Source organism: Echeneis naucrates, chromosome 18 (assembly GCF_900963305.1).
Source record: "Echeneis naucrates chromosome 18, fEcheNa1.1, whole genome shotgun sequence".
Classification (NCBI taxonomy): Eukaryota; Metazoa; Chordata; class Actinopteri; order Carangiformes; family Echeneidae; genus Echeneis; species Echeneis naucrates.
Window position 1 is genome coordinate 4,929,092 of NC_042528.1, and position 17,845 is coordinate 4,946,936.

Consider the following 17,845-nt stretch of genomic DNA (forward strand, 5'->3'; position numbering starts at 1 on the left):
GCATGTAAAGTAAGCTGAAGATAAAAGATGACATGATCACATGATTACAACTACATCATGCATTCACTTTTTAGCCAGTAACTTCTTCAAAATTAAAGCCATTCTTACATACACCCCATCAGGGAAAAGCCTTTCATTTTCCCAAACTCTCAGCAGCAGCTTGTGACGTCCTGACCTTATAACAGGCCTGTGTCCGGCCTCCGTGTGTTGGTTCAAACCGTAAACAGCCTCAACAAGCACAGAGTCACACCATGTTGCTAACAACAGGGTGGAACCGGGACCCAAGATGAAACAGGGCCTCTGATTTAATGTTTGTGTGTCTGTGTGTGTGTGTGTGTGTTGGCGCTCATCTTTTTATTATCCACACAGAAAGCCTGCTGGATAAATTTTTAATGTGCCACGAGATTCAGAGATTCCAGACGTCAGGGTTGCTGGGGTGGCAGGAATAAAACTTCTCTGCCTCCAAATCCACGGTGTGTCATTTAAGAAGGAGCCGAATGATGTCAACAGTATGAAGTATTGCTGTTTAGCTCAGTTTTACAGTACAACGGCCTCCTGGGTGGAACGGAGGGCAGCCATAAAACGCAATTTACATGTTTATATGCTATGTTTACAGTTCAGGCATTAGCTGATACTTCTGTCCAGAGATTTACAGCGAGATAGCTGGCAGGGTTCATTGTCTTGCTTTAAGATACACAACTTGTTTTGGGCAGAAATCAAACTTGTAACCTTGAAGCCTGAACTATCACTAGTTGGCATCTTACAAATAGCAATGAAAGCACACATTTCTGCTTGCACCACAATCCGATGAAACAATGGCACACTACACAGTTATAATGTAATTTGGCACACAGCTGCTTTAAAGCCGCACTATTTATTTTTTTAATAAGAGCAACGAGTCCAATGACTATGTTTAGTCTGAAAGGCGTCAACTGTGCACAGCCCTCATCTCTCTGGAGCTTTTTTTTTTTTTTGCATCGTTTCAGCGTTCAGGCCCGAAACTTTAGTGTTTTGGATTCTTACTGCCCTCCTAAGAGTCATTTTCAGACACAGACGGGAGCTGCTCTTAGCTTAAAAAGGTGTAGTGAAGCATTTATCAGTTAAAGAGCCATACATTTCCTTCAAGGACCAAAGTGGGCGTGTGAGGACACTGAATATTTGACTTACAAACAGTGCTCCAGATGAATACTCGATATCTGTTGGCTGTGTCGCTAAGCAATTGCTCCTAATACATTCACTACAAACATTTTTTAAGGTAATGATATTCATGTTTTGTTTACAGCAAATACCACATTGATCCAAATGGCCATCAATACGAGGAACTTAATATATATATATATATCATTTTGCTACTATTATGAACTTTCTAGGATTATATTTCACACTATTTCAATCCATAGCATGCTGTTCCATTAGAACTCCTAGAATAAGAAGATTTGGAACTGATTGATCCAAACAAGCGTGCAGAAGTGAATGAGAGCAAAGTGGAAGGTGTAACACCAAGATATGAGTATTTTTCCCTTTCCAGTCTGACAACGACCACGAGCACGGAGTGACTTGGGTGCTCTGGTCTGCTGTCCCGTCCTCAGCCACTGACCTGAATGTTAGAGCTGTTTGATCGAGTTATTTTGTGCAAAAATGAAATCCTAATCAGAGCAGAGGCTTTATGGAGACACTAATTAACAGGGAGGCTTAAAGCCCACAAAACTCAACTTACAGTTTGTTTCTTTCACCACTAGCTCTCTAAATCAGCATCCTTCAGCGTATCAGCAAAAATCAAAGTATGATTTCCACAGCATTTTCGGTCTGATGTTATTTCCATCACCATCTTTACACCTGCATGAGACAGGACGCACTGATATCAACGGGGGTTACACGGGACCTGCTCAGAAATAGACAATCCTAGACGTTTGACAGTGCAAGTTTAATTTGCCCCATTTTCATTCTTTTTAAAACATAATCTTAATCCGTAGAAAAAAAGTTGACCACAAATGAAAAATCCTTTACTTTTTCCATCATTTCTAAAGTTTTTAACCTCTTTCTTTGTTCTAGTGATGAAAACAAAACTCTGCAAAAGACCTTTTACTATATATATTCACACTTGTGATGGTTTATTTTACTTATGTGGTGTGTGTGGCCTCCCGAGTCTAACATATGGGAATACAGTGCTCATAAAAAATTATAGAGGAACCTAAAATTATTCAAGAAGCCACCGCGGTGGCAGCCTTTGACTATAAGGGATAGAGCCATCATTGAAACTGTCCGTGGGGGTTCCTAAAGTACGAAGAAACACTGCCTCCGAGAGTTGTCCTTGGCTTTTTTTTAATGGAATCTGGGATGGGGATATGCAAATGAACATGCTCTTGCGGTATCCCAGGGTGCTTTGGGCGAGCAGGTGCGGGTGGGAGAACGAGGTCTGCCGAGGCCCGTGTGCGTGCTCTCACATACGTGCAGGGACAAGGAGCGAATGAAGTGGCGACGCTCTGCCGTCAGCGGATGTCCCAACACCCGAGCTACAAATGAGCTGCTGTGCAGGGAAGGGATGAGTGGTGAGGATGGGGAAGGAGCAATCTGACAGCTCTGCTTTGATTCGCTGTATCCAGGGAAATGAAGGGTTTCTCCGCCGTTATTTCTACAAACCAGGAGCATGATTCACACGGCAAGCTCCTCCAATTAAGACTTTTGTCGAGAATTGTTTGGGCTTGTGATTGTTGGCTTATTCCAGCCTCCCACCAGGGGGACAGTGAACACGGCAAAGAAGCATGTTTATCATCATTTTATTCATTATAATGTCTGGCTTTACAGCACCATGTGGCGGTTTGAATGAGGGCCCGAAGTGCACCCTTGTTGTGGATGCAGGGTTTATAAGATAAACAAAAGAGAAAGCAGCGAGCACACAAGCACCGCATGTAGGCACATGATGGCGTGCTGCTGCAAACAAATGACATTTCTGTATCAGCCCTTTGTGTTGCCTCCTGTGTGTGCAAACCGCTGTCCTGTTGGAACTTAAGCAAGACCTTTAAAGCTCTTCCACATTCCTTTACTCTGTTTTGCCACTGTTATCCCCCCAGCCCCCTTTTATTCTTCCCTCTAACTTCTCTCTGTCAACACCACATAATGCAGTGGGGATGCAGTCATACGGGTATTGAATTGTTCTTGGTTTCTGACATAACATTCAGCACAGCGACTGAAAAAGTTCAATTTCTTTTTCATCAGAATTTTCTGTTTTGTTTTTTTTTTTTGTTTTGCTTTTTTGCAACCTCAGGAGGGCACAAGCCTTAATCTTCTCCACACACCACAAAAGTCTATTTCTTCAACTCCAGTTTCACATATTACAGATATATGTTTTTCTATTATTTCAAAAGCAGGTTTTTAGCTCTGTTAAAAAGAATGGCAGTGTTCTTCTGTCTGTTGACCAAATATTGTCTCCAGTTAATATTACACAGCCACACCTCACAATGTCTTGTGTGTACTGATTCAAAGCTGGAGCTTTTTCAGGCAGTTACAAAATATTGCACATTTGAGAGTATCATCATCATTATATGCCATTTGTTTTGACACTTAAGTGAAAATGAATAGAGCAGACCAAATACCGATATTTGATCATTTTGCTAAATCCAATATTATTTACAGTAGCCTCACATGGCAATCACAGTCAGGGTGAATAAATAAGATGATATTCTGCAAATTATTTAAAATGAGATCACTAATATTTCATTTTGTTAAAGGCAAAATAATTTCCAAAAGCAGTCTAAGATTTCATTCCATGTGGGCAAGATGAAATGTGAGGGGCAAATATGGGATCAACTCATGGTAAACAACAAATTATCATTTTCATCATGATCAAGAAAAACTCTTGATGATATTTGAAATAGTTTCTGTAATTAGACAAGCCCAAGAATTTGCCATTTGGCTAGACAGATAATAATTGTTGGGTCTTGGACACATTGCAGCACCCATCTCACATTAAAGTACCAACACTTGGTGTCCATAGCTACTCAGGATGCAAAGTTATCAGATAAGGAGGTAATTTTCTCAGTGCAGTGTGTCATTTATAGGCATGGCCTCCTCTTCTACTCTGACACAGAATCTCAACACACGGTTACACAGTCTCTTGGCCCCGAGGCAAGATCTTCATTGCAGCCAAAGAACAGTGTAAATCGGTCACTCACTGGAGTTCTCAGTAACCCCCCCGCCACCCGACCTCGGTTCTATTTCCCTGCAGTAGTTGGTCAGTTAAGCTGGGCGCCATCCGCTACAGGAGGAGTCTTCATAGCTCCGTGTTTGTCTGTGTTAATGATGAAGCCCGACAACTTCCAGACATATAATGAGGGTGTAGCAGATATCTGTGTGCTACGCATTTCAGATGGACAATGCCACACGTGTGAATATGCGTGCGGGCCGCCTGTCTGTCTGCACGTGAATCTTCAAGCACGACTCCAAGTAATGGCCGTCACCATGGCGACCAGGTGACCCACGCTAGCAATTAAGAGTCTAACAGGCTCGGTGCCGGCAAGTGTGCACAGATGCAGTGCATACATTATGTAAAATACAGTCCCTGGGAAAAGCTCCCCTGGCCCCAGCCAATGGCCTCTCTCACTCCTTTAATTTAACACATTCTTATCATCAGCCCTGTGTGGAACCACACAAAACACAACGCACCCAGGAAGCCGCACAACACAACACAGCGCAACACATCTCTGCCATCCCTCCGGTGCTACAAAACATAAAAAGGGTAATACCAAGGCAGATAAATATATATTTTTTTTTTACTTTCTAACTCTTTGGGATCGAAATTGTGGGTTTTTCTAACTTCATTTCCTGGCGGTAACGAAAAACAGAGAACCTCCCGCTGTGCTTTTATAAATGTGGTGGTGCAGCAGTGAGTGAGGGTTTTAAACATGATTGGCTTGTTAAGGTGTAAAAACAATGGGCTGAATATATGTGGCACCGATGGTTGTAAAAGCCCAACTCATACACCTAGTTTAAAGGCCTTTGCACAGACTTGTACAAGTGCATCAGCTCCTTTTTCTTTTAGCTGACCTAGAAAAGTTGAGTTATTGTTCTTCAGAACAGCTTCTAGAGCGCTATGACCTCCCCTGGGTGGAACAATGGCCAAATTTCTTGTATAGTAAATAGCACTCTTTGTTGTTGGTGTGTTTTTTTGTTGTGATTTTGTTTAGATGAAGAAAATGCACAGCAACACAAGTAGTGTTATTTTTAAATAGCCTCTTCAAAAGGAAAAAGACAAGATCAAATCTGTGAGTAGCTTATGAAACAGTGTGCTTTGATACGGGCGTTAGCATAGACAACTGAGTAGACTGGTGACTCTAAATTGTCCGCAGGTCTGCGTGTGAGTGTGAGTGGTTGTTCGTCTCTGTGTGTTGGCCCTGTGATGCACTGGGGATGTGTCCAGGGTGTACCCCGCCCTCACCCAGTGTGAGCTGGGATCGGCTCCAGCACTCCCCCCGCGACCCAGAAACGGATAAGCCGTAGAAGATGAATGAATGAATGAATAACACTGCCCTCTATTGTTCAGGCAAATTACTCTAAAATCTGATACAACTACGATCCTCATTGCTGTGCTGGATTTTATTTCCATGTCCTCTGTACAAATAATCAGCTGTTTAATTTTGCATCCACCTTTAGTTTAAATATGTAGCTTTACATTTTTCTATAATTGTTTTAAACCAGCTGAATATTTAAAAAACTGTCCATAGTTTAAGTTAAATTAGAAAGCGATCAAAAGCCAAAATTCCCTCTAGTCACTCACCAGCAAAGTCTGCGCTCATGATTAAAATTGTTCTTGTGTTCTTGAACTTTATAAGGGTTGACATAGATGTATCACCATTAAAATTAAAGTGTGCTCTGCAGAAGTCGACATCTTTAGTTGCTTACCAGATAGTTTATTCTGATGGAGGAACTCCATCTGCAGCTTCTGTCCAGCACGTTGAGCCAACAGATAGGGGGTGGAGTAGGTTGGATCTCCAGTGGCACACATAACATCTGCCCCGCTGAAGACCAGCGCCATGGTCTGCAGGACATCGGGCGACACCACAGCTGCACACAGCGCCTGCACACACACACAAAATGAGATAAAATAGCACGCGAAAACCTCCTCTGGACCGCGTCCCTCCGTTGGACCCAATTCTGGGTCCCAAGCGGGCTCAACACCATTTATAAAACTCTTCAATAATGTATGTGCGGGTAATAATGTTTCTGTGATTTTGATGTGATTCTAAATCAGATTCTTGAGGCTGATTTTTAGTGGTCACAAATCTTATTTATGCAAGTCCACCTGTCACTTGATGTTTCCTGGTGCGATAGCCTCATAAAAAAAAAAAAAAAAAAAAAACTGAACAAGTGCAGTTGCGGCTCATTGGATTCCTAAATAGCTTTCCTGGAGCTAGATTAATACCTTTAAAAATTTCACATCCTGGACAATGAGCCAGTGAAAATCCACAGAAAAGCAAGCGTGGTGTCACTTCCCTGTGCAGGAGGTGCAGCCTTGTGTTATTCTGTGTATCTACGTGTGCATGCCAGTTTGATAGAGGACAAAGAGTCTATAAAGTGGCGTCAGAAAAACCATATAAAGTTTAGAATTGAGTTCCGCCCGTTGATCTCAAAAGAGAAGTTAAAATAAGATCAAACTTTAATACTCCCTGCGGGAACCATTAAATCTCTAATCCCTCTGAAAAAGGGAATATAGAAAATAAGAACAGGACAAATGGGCCATATTAAATATAATGAAACTAACAATTTCTAAAAAGAGAAATGTAGGAATGAAGACATGAAAAACAATGGGGTGAGCAAAATTACAGCAGCAGTGTATACTGAGGCAAAGGGAAACACATATTGTGTGTATCCTGCACGGGGGCAAATCAAATATGAAATTAAAAAATAGAATATGTATGACAGAAGTATAACTGAAATAAATAGAAGAATACTGATTGATTTTTGTACTTTGCTTTAAAAGCTTGAAGGCAATGCTTACGGTAAGACGAACGACATAAAACTGATTGAACACGAACTTAAAAAATATATAATTTAATTATGTTGAATACTACAACACATGGTATTTACATAAATTGCCAATCATCATCAGACCTTATGCCACTTTCAATTTTAAACAAATAAGAAATTATTTTAATTTGCCTCAGTCTTGAGTCTCATTTTGAGGGACACTTTGATTAAATCAGATTTTCAAAAGAACTATCAGAAAGAGCAGAGAAAAAGCTGAGATATCTCAGCTTTTCAGCTCTAAAACCGAGCCAAGCTTGGAGGCTGCCATCTCCAGAATGCAACTTAACAGAAATTTTCATCAGCCTGTCTGAATGCTGCCTGTGAAATATCCCCGTCTTTCAAACTTCATGCCAGCAACTTTATATAATGCACGCTCTATCTCAAATATTTAACATCTTCAGAAGTTTTCTTAGACTTCTTAAAGCTCCTCCAGAGTGACAGAAAAACATTTACGGACCATGATAGGCTGAGACATCTGTCAATCAGTGAAAAATCACTGAGAAATAGCTCTCACGACACAGGAATAAGAGAAAAATCCAATTAAGACCTCGACTGCTTTTGGAAATTTCAGACTGCATCTGATACTCCCTCTGCTTCTGTTCCCTCGTCTGCTTTCTCTGTATTTAATTTCTTCTCCACAGCAAGTCCTTTAACAAAATGCTTTAGCCTTGACTTCACTGCAGTCTGAATCTTATTTAGTGCCAGCATCCAGTGGCAATAAAAGGAACTGCTGCTTTAAGGCACCTCTGCACTGACTTCATCATTCAGTGGGGGGGGGGGGCTCTTGCTCTCTGAGGCCTGCTTTGCTTCTAAAAATACATGATGTTAAATCCCTCCTTTAATAGGGGCAGAAACTTTACTTATATACTTAGTGTTTAGCCATGCAGACACATTTTGTTAAAACTAGTCACCCATCTATACCAGCGAAGGGAAGGGACACAAAGGAGGCAGAAGAACACAGCCTGACCGAGGAAAACATTTTCTCTCTGCATGTCTCTTCCTATCAGTCCAGTCAATTGATGTGACATTGTGCACGATGACCCGCAACAAAGTGGATCAACAAAGGAGTCAAGTGGCAAATAGTGGAATTTCAACGAGCAACCCCTATCCTTTCATCTGACTTGGACCGAGTCGGTAAGCTGCATTGATTTGCCACAAACAAGCAAGATCAGTATGGAAGTGAAGCACAGCCAGGCTTGTGCATACACACACACACACAAAAAAAGTAACTGTCAATACAACCTGCCTATCCCTGCAAAGAACCCGCACTGTGATGAACGTGTTTAAGTGCATGACATCACTGACATTATCTTTTCCCATTTATGTGAAGAATTCCTATTAATCCTTCGTCAACGAATGAACGAATTCAGTTTCTTCACTTCCTCTTTGTCTTCTTCTCTTGCCTACAAGGCGGGGGTCAGATTACAGCAAAACAGTCCCATGCAACCTGGCCTTATTCTGTATCGTCTCTGAAAATGACCTTCCGTGTCATAGCAATTACTGCAGCCACCAGAGGGTTTATGTGTGTTAGTGTGCGAGTGTCTGTAATGATATAAGAGGGTCCTCTGACGCCCCCCTCTCTAGGTCATGTGGCCTGCGGAGACTCTGTGGAGGTCACCGGGATATGAGCTTCTAATGGGGAACATGGGACTGGGAAACAGGGAAAGCAGCGGGGAGACGGCACGCGAAATGAAGCGAACGGATGTTGAACCAAAACATCTTCACAGAAAAAGCACGCACGGCTGAGATTATGTAAGGCGACGTATTGACACAATCAGGTATAAATCACTTCAACACCTTTATTATCATTTTATTACTCGAACTGACACTTAAAACGCTGATTTAGAGTATGTGCCAAGTACGTTTCCTGACCCTGGCACCCATAAAACCTGTTAAAATGCCATTGCATGATTTCAGAATTGCATGAATGTCAATGAGGAAATCGCTTTCATCATTGTCTCAGTTCAAAAGAAGTCTCCCAAAGGAATAGGATTTATATAGCTTTTATTTTTTCTTTCCTCTTCATTCTTGGGTAAGTAAATGTGACACAGAACTGGAACAACATGTCCAATCAGATTACACTGAGTGTCCTTGTTTATGTTAAAAATACTTCTTTTTTTAAAATATTTCTATATAGGTTGTTGTGATTTATTACTTTTGCTAATATTTGTGGAGCTGTATTTAAGAGAGTTTATCATTTAGGCAGACAGAGACACACACAGACACGTTGAGTCACTGTGTGTGTGACTCCATGACACGGTGATCTCTATCAAGTCTGTTGAGTCCATTTATGAAAGCAGACCAGACAGAGAGAATGCAGGCACAACCACCCACCTCCCGATGTTTTCTATTCCTATCTTCCTCTTTCCCTCACACACAAATTGAGAAATGAAAACAAATAAACAAACCAACCCAAAAAAAAAAAAAAAAACATGTCTCCACTGGCCAAAGCCTTTTAGGCTGCTACGGGCTGAATCCAAATGTTCAGACTTCACCGCAGTTAAAGATTTGGATGTTCTTGGGAAGTTGGTGAATGCTTAGGGGCTTTCCGAATGCACAATTTATCAAGTCCACATGCAGCATCGGGTGGATTTTCTCTAGGATTTCCAGCAGGTGCATGACTTCAACAGATTTTATGTACCACATTTATTTTTGAAGCCTTCTGCCCCGTTTTTGTTGGAAAATTTTTATTTATGTACCAAGGTTTCATCTTGCATGTACAGAACAGGAACAGACAATGTGTAGGACTTACGCAGCTCATGTAGCGGGAATATTTCAGGGTTCCTATTTAGATAGCGGACCTAAACGCATCATGCACAAGTTGTCAAAAAAGATACTATTAGGATTGTGGCAGAGAAATCCATTGCACTGAGTTACGGGGCAGGAGAATTCACTTTATCTCCATGGAAACACGCGAGGGTTTTGATTCTGCTCCTTTTAACCCCTTCATGGTTGAGGAGCGTTGAGGACTTAATGACGTGATGACGGCAAAGACTCCACTGTGCATGACAATTAAAGCGCCAGGGCTCAGTCCAGAGGTTGGACTGTCACACTTCCTCTCCAGTGTCGTCCTACAAAAATCCCACTATGGCAGCAAATTCACACATTTCTAGTGGAGTGGCGCACATGTTCGCACACATGTAAAGTACACGCGCGCACACACACTCAAAAGCTAGCAAAGCCGCAATAAAACCAACCCAAGCATTTCTGTTGTGGATCCTAATCCACTTTTCCACTTAGCTAGCTAGTATGTCTCTTCTTTACTCCCCTTCTCACTCCCTCTCTCCTTTGCCTGTTCTCTCTCTCTCTCTCTCTCTCCACATCTCCATTCCTCTCTTTCTGCTCAGGAAAACAAAACAAGAAAGCTGATCTGCGTAAATGCTGACACAGGTGGAAACTTATTGGCTTGGATGCACGGTGCTTTTAAGATCCTCTTTTTTGATGCAGTTCTTTTTTGGGGGGTGGGAGGGGGGGGAGGTTGTCGCTGCAGCAATAAACTCTAAACCACAAACTGGCAGAAAAGGCCTTTGTGCCAACTTGCTGATACGTTAGATCGATTTGACGCCCCCCCTTTGGCATCTTTGGACTCGGACTGCAGTTTTACTGGCACTCAAAAGGTCAGGAAAATACGGGCTATTTCAGGTTCAGAGGATTTAGTTAATGGAGTATGCCGTGTACTGTGTTTCACAGGACAACAGATGAAGCCTTCGTAGGTGCTCATTTCTCACTGCATGCCTGATGAACTTCAACTGCACTTTGGTGTTTTCCTCACAGAAAAATTAGATCAATAGTTCCCAGATCTATAAGGGAATTATTTATTGTTTTATTCATTTAGAAGACACTGCTAGCAGGGCAAAACGCTGCTCTCAATGGCCAGTAAAAGATCATAGGGACAGCTCCTTAGAGTTATGAATACCTCAGAACACAATTTCTATAAACTACATTTATAGTTCTGCTCAAGTGGCTTTATGGAAATCGAACCTGGTTGAGCTGCTCCAGGTCATGAAATCCCTCCAGGACCCTGCGGTACTTCCTCTCCCTGTACTTCCTGCGGATGAATGTGGCACGCTGCTCTGCTGTGGCACCGCTGTGCAGGTCCTCCTCCAAGGGAAGATTAGCAGCCCAGAAACTGTTAGAATTCTTGTTCCCCACCGCCAGGAAGAGCTGACAGGTTGGAAAAAAATACACAGGGGACAAAAATCCAGGTGAGAAACATTTATAAGACTATTAGTACTATTTTAATGATCATTCCCCGAGCACGTAATACAATGCATAAAATGGAGTAGAAGTACAAAGGGTAAATGGCTTACACTGCGTACTAAGAGCTAAATAATAGTTTTTTTCTGATGATCTGTGTTCATACCAACCTCCACAAGCTCATTGCTCCAGATACTGCTGTCCAACTTCAAACTCCGCACTTTGGAAATACTCGGGCTGAGGGAGCGGTGCTGTCCTGGTACACAGGAAGACACAGTCAAAAACACACACATTCAGAAAATTCACACAAGCCCCATGTTCATGAAACCTCTCTTAATTAAATATCTTCAGAAATGTTTGACTGTCGGGGCTTTTAGTCCCTCAAAAGTGCAAAATTAAGATGTACATATATGCACAGAAATCTCCGCCGCGTGCACAAACATACACCAAATGTCAGTGATGGGAAAAAGGAAAAAAAAAAAAAAAACCCAATAAACAGGCAGTAACAAGATGGAGAAGCAGAGCATGACTGCAAGCTCATTCTCTCACTCACTACAGACATATTTAGTCCCCTCAGCACTCCTAATTGGAAATGAAAGAACAGAACGAGCGCCATTAATTGCTAATGAGTCATGAGTAATTCATTGTGTTTGTTGGTCGGCCTGTTTATTTGGGTGAACGAGCGTATTCTGGGGTTGCTTATGGCCAAAGACAGAGCATACATGCATAATACATTAGGCAGAAACACGCTGTATGTGTGAATGTGAATTATTGTCCTGTGTGTAGCGGCGGATAATTTTAGATTTAGATTTGGCGTGATCTCATTACTGTCTTCTTCGCTGAAGTCGAGCAGCTGTGAATGAAAATGCGAATGCCACGAGCTGTAAAAGGCCATCTCGACACAAATCTGGAGGGTAGAGTTCCCAGAAATCTCTGAATTATTTCTGCTATTATCAGATCTTAAAAAGACAAACTCACGAGGAAGTAATTTTTGGCAACAGGTGACCATTATTCACCCGTTGTACATTAGGATCGCTTGTATTCTGTCATGTCTATGCTAAGCAGAACAAACCATAAAATGGAGGTTTTAGATTATGAGGATCACATTCTGCAAATTGGTTATTTAGAATAGACAAATTAGGTACACAGACTTTGGGCAGTATGATACATTCTCCCAAATTTGCTTTCATTATACATTTCTAAGCTTTTCATACACATATTGAGCTGTCATGCCTTTTTGAATGTGACACCAGGATGTAATAATTGACAGGACTAACTGGTGCCAGATTGGATTTTGAATCTTATGCCCGTTCTCATTAGGCTTGATTTGATCTGATGATGAAGCGGTTCGAAAATTGATCTGCTATAAACTCTGCTTTTATTTATTTATTTATTTATTTAAGTTTCGGTGCACTCCAAAACTGACATTGTGTATTTTCAAAACAGCTGTGTTTCATCTGTGTAGTTGGATTGCTGCAGTTGTTCAGCTTGGCTGAATAAGTGTGTTTAATGGGGGGGAGAAAGGAACGGACCAAATACTAAACCCAGAGGAACAACATGCAAATGATATCACCAATATTTCCTAAAAATGTTCCAGGTTGATTGAATATGCATGGGGTGAGTTAAGGGCCATCAAGATGAAACAAACCGCATGTTTCAAATTATCATTTATTATCATTGTGTCCATTCTATGTTGAAATGGGATCCAGGCAGTAGGTGTTTGAATTATCCGGTTTGTTTAAAAAAATATACCAGATGTTATGCCTGATCTGCTTAGCTCATTTCTGGCAAAATAACTTTAAAAGCATTTCACAAAGACCCAAGGAGCAGCTGAGCCTGTTGTTCAGATCGACTTAGTGGTTGGTCAATCATCATAGAAAAACAAAAAAAATCTATTCGCAACACATGGGGGGGGTCACATTAAAGTGTCAAGTTTGGGCATATTAACATAGTCAAATATGCTTGAATATGGTTTCTATCAACCCAAGAGTCACATCGAAAAAAAATGAACAAAAACAAAAACAGGAATAATCACTCCAAAACCACATGAGTCCAGCTTGGCAAATAAAGGCCAAAGAAGCTGATTCTTTCTCCTTTTGCCTGAAATTATTTCATGTGTAGGGCTGTGTGTCTTCAGCCGTGCTCCAACCGCGGAGCCTTACAGCACCACAGCATCATTGTCACTTGTGTAAGGGTAATGAAGCTGGGGGGGAAAAAAAATAAAAAAATTATGTGCATGCACATGTGGCACTGGGTGCATGGTGAGCTCTTCCCATATAAATAGCCCGATGTAAATGTCTTTATATGCTCACCCACCGAGGATTTCGCTTCCAGCCACAAAGAGTCTCCAGTGACAGGTCATGGAGCACTCCCCCCCCCGACCCCCCCTTTCCAAAGTTAGGAACACCCCGCAACTTAATAATGAGTCAGACGGAAACAAAGCAGTGAGCCCTGCATTTTTGTGTCACCATGGCAACTGTTGCCTGCGGATATATCTGGAAGTTGCAGGAGATGATCGCAATTATGTGAGCGGACCGCCCAGATCGCCTCTGGTGGGTGCACCAGAGAGTGAGTGAAAGGGCAAAGAGTAGGAGCACAAATAAGAGCGAAGACAGAGGGACAAGCTCCGTTATGAGAAAACAAAAAATTACCCAGGTTTGTGAGTTTGAGCAGTTACGTGTTTACGTCAACGCGAAACATCAGGACTCTGAGATGGGAAAAATCTATATTTTCATGTGCACAATATATCAGGTGTGTGCGTGTATTACAAAAGATATTACTCATTTTAATGGTTGTACGGCTTTGCCACTTTTAATGGTAAAGCCATACAACTCTGCAGTTAGATGACATGTAGATCAAATATATGCATGCCGATTGTGTTCACTTTTCACATAGTTGTACTGCTCCAAAGTGGCCAAAGGAAAAAAATAAGTTGTTAGGTTTTTCAATTTACCTTAAAAAAATACCTTTTTGCATCTTTTTAATCTCTAATAAACCCAAAAGGAGAATTGATTGTTTAGCTTTGTCTCTTAGAGGTCGTGCATGTGTAACACATTGTTGTTTTTAATCCAATTCAGCCACTTTTTATGCATTATTTGAGTTTTTGAAAGATGAAAAATAAAAACAGATTTTCCTATTTTTCATAATAAACTGACTATCAGTCTTTAGAGTTTATGCAATCAAAGACAAAATATTATTGCCCCATGTCAGACAGTGAGACTATGGACTATTAAAATTCCTTCTGCCCTGGCACAAAAAGACCAAAGCTCGTCCGGGATCATTTTTACCATTAGCCTTCTCATTACTTCTTCCCTCTTCCTCTTGTTCAGCATTTCTCTTTATTGTCCGTGACATGAGAGTGCTAATTAAAAGCGTGAGCAGTCATTGGTATTCCAAATGGACCGCCACCTAATTTAAGGAGAGCACAGTGTGAGGACAGCTTTCTCGTTGCAGATATTCACCCTCTCTCTCCCAGTGCGTCGACAAAATGTAATATTAAACACCCCTGCAAATGAAATCATTTAAGGGTGTTTGAAAAGGGATGTTGGATATCTGATGCGTACCAATTACATGGGCTTTGCAGAGGTGATGTGAAGAATCGCATTAAAACTTGTGACTCTGGGAGAAATCTCAAGCTTGGAGAGGATCTGGAGGGAGTGTACAGGTGCACTTAGGTGGAAAAAAAAATATATATAAACTACACACCAACCAGACAGCCCTCCGCATGAAGCATAGCCACTGCATCTCTCTAATCATGTTTAGCAGGTCAAGAAGCAGTTTGGGATTCCCCAAGTTCTCGCCTGGGGCTTAATCTTTGTTGTCATTTCATCTGAGCCATCCAGCGTTTCCAAATAGATTAGAGAGTCCAGAGGCCAAACGCCAACTCCCGTGAGTGGCTTATCACCTGAGATCTTATTCCGAAAGAGCCTCTGGGTCAGAGTACATACTTTAAGACAAACATCGGGCCACACATACAGGTTAACAAGCCGAGACAAACATACTTTCTTTTACTTTAACAGGGTGTTTTTTGTTTAGTTTTTTTTTGTTGAGCAGCATGGTCTTTTTTTTTGTTTTTGTACACTTAAAAAGAGAAAATAAAGCATCTTAATATGAGCAAGATAACAGCGGAGGGGTAGTTCGCAGACTGTGACCTTCTAAAGCCACTTGGCCCTTTTTCGTGACCCCCTGTCAGAGGTTAAAAACACTGAATGTTTGATTTTCATTAGCTATAGGCCATAATTATAATGATACAAAAAAAAAAAAAAAGCTTTAAATATTTCAAGCAATGTGCAAGGAAAAGAGAGTACAGTTAAACACGAGTTTGAATATATATGACCTGTGATAATTATTCAAATTTTAAATTCATTGGGGAAAAAAAAACCCTTTGTATGAAACTAACAATTAATAAATTCTACACAAAACGACAGCCTAAGACTTCTATCTCTATTCTTTTTGTAATTAATGCTATTTCTTTTTTTACTTGAATCATCTCATGGAAATTATGGAATCTTAGATTTGCCCGTTTCTTTACTTGTTTCTGATTAAGCCACACTTCATATTATTCTCGCAATGATACGTGGGTAACTGCTCGTAGGTGGGGAATCAGTGTTTTTAAGATAATCAAATGGAGTTTAGTTTGACAGGCTGCTTGTTGCTGCTCATACAAAAGCTGTGTGTCGGCGGGCCTTTATCAATCTTGCTGGATGTACTGTGCGTATGTTTGCACTGTGAATGTGTGTTATTCACAGAAAGCCAAAAGTTAGGCAGCTTATATGCGTGTGTGTGTGTGTGTCTTACCTGCACACTTCTTGCAGATGACCACACCCAGATTGATGGATGCCCACTCTGGCTGCGGGGCATGACAGTCGGCGCAGCTCCTGTTGGCTTCGTCGAACCAGATCTTGTCTGCCACTTCATAGTCTGAGAGTGTCTCGGCGATCGATTCTTGGACCGCTTCAATCCACTCCTCCTTCTCCCGTTCTGACTCGGCCGTGAAGCTGCAACAATTGATTTTTGTGGCCCCCCCCGAAATCCCCAACACATGCCTCACTGTTATTGATTTGATTTGAGAGAGCAATTAAACAGCATAGTATCACTTGGCAGGGTTACAGGGGTGTGCAGTATTTGGAGGAGTTTTGAAGGGGTTGCTGACTGTGTATGCTTTTGTGTGATAGCAATAGATTTGGTTGAAACTGATAGTGGGTGGCTGAGCGGGCGAGAGAAGCAACGGGACAGGTAAATCAATCAGTTTCACCTTGCATCACCGAAATCGATAAAGCGCTAATGCATGATATTTTTCTCGGATATCATTTCTATATTAGACTCGGGAAAGTTGAGAAATGGCGATGGAGGCAAAAGAGGAAAAACATTTACGGTTTCGATATATACACTGAAAAAAAGACATCACCTTAAACACCATTGTTCCATCAGGAGCTGCATCAAGAGTCACGTCGGTTTGAAAGTGAGAAAATGAAAAATCTAAAGTGCTGAGATAAGCTTGGTAATAAAATGAATTTGCTACAGACTCGTCGGCTTAATTCCATTACAGTAAATGTCTGAAGTCATTTGTCAGTCAGAATAAATGATTTGCAAACAAACAACATTAATTGTGGGCGGGCACTTCATTCTCCTGTCAGCTGACTGCGGCCAAATTATATGGGCACATCTTAATCGAAATCTTGAGGCCACAGTGAACAATCACTGTGTTTACATTAACATTACACAAGCAATCAGGATATTGGATTTACATTCTCTATAGTAACCTGGTTAGGAGAAGAAGCTGTAGCCACCCACCAACCCTGATCTAATTTGGGAAGCATTTCATTTACCTGTATTTGTGATACAGTGTGATTTTTCTAATCTCCCTGATTGATGTGTGGGGGAAACCAACTTTAAAAAAAAACAAAAAAACAAAAACAAACTAATAGGCTTCGATTTTAATAAACTGCATCCAACTCCAGATGAATGGCAGGTGTAATACATACTTTCAGGTGTGAATATTGCTAAATCACTATTATATATTATTATTGCCATTTGCTTTAATTAGGCTAAGATGGTTGGAATGATTTGAAACTTGTGATTATCTTATTACCAAATTATACATCCGCAACAGGGCTGGAAGATTGGGAGTTAAAATGCTTTAAGAATCTTATAACTATAGGGGCATGACATGATTCATGTATGTTGTGTTCATATATGAACAAAACATACCTTTGTGTGTGTGTGTGTGTGTGTGTGCGAGAGGTCTTGCACACATTTAGTCAATCACTTGTTATTCAATCCATCTACAGCAGGTCTCACTTGTTAGTTTTCTACAGTCAAGAGATCTCTCTCTCTCTCTCTCTCTCTCTCTCTCTCTCTCTCTCTCTCTCTCTCTCTCTCTCTCTCTCTCTCTCTCTCTCTCTCTCTCTCTCTCTCTCTCTCTCTCTCTCTCTCTCTCTCTCTCTCTCTCTCTCTCTCTCTCTCTCTCTCTCTCTCTCTCTCTCTCTCTCTCTCTCTCTCTCCCACGTAGGGACAGACATGACAAGTTTGTGCAAGTGCGACTGTATTTTGGTGAAGTCAGTGAATGTACTGAGTAACTCAAAATTAGATGGCTGTATCAGAGGAAAATGGAACGTGTCTGAAA

The 17,845-nt window shown here is 41.2% G+C and overlaps 1 protein-coding gene across 2 annotated transcripts in view; it reads right to left on the bottom strand.

Annotated features, from left to right (window-relative positions):
• arap2 (ArfGAP with RhoGAP domain, ankyrin repeat and PH domain 2) overlaps positions 1 to 17,845 on the bottom strand; it is a 99,272-nt gene that overhangs the window by 42,290 nt on the left and 39,137 nt on the right. For both annotated transcript variants that reach the window (XM_029526211.1, XM_029526212.1), the window contains exons 11-14: positions 16,018 to 16,217; positions 11,391 to 11,476; positions 11,005 to 11,187; positions 5,899 to 6,073 (exon numbers count right to left, since the gene is read on the bottom strand). In XM_029526211.1, the coding sequence (XP_029382071.1) occupies positions 5,899 to 6,073; positions 11,005 to 11,187; positions 11,391 to 11,476; positions 16,018 to 16,217 (644 nt within the window). The remainder of the gene's footprint in view (positions 1 to 5,898; positions 6,074 to 11,004; positions 11,188 to 11,390; positions 11,477 to 16,017; positions 16,218 to 17,845) is intronic.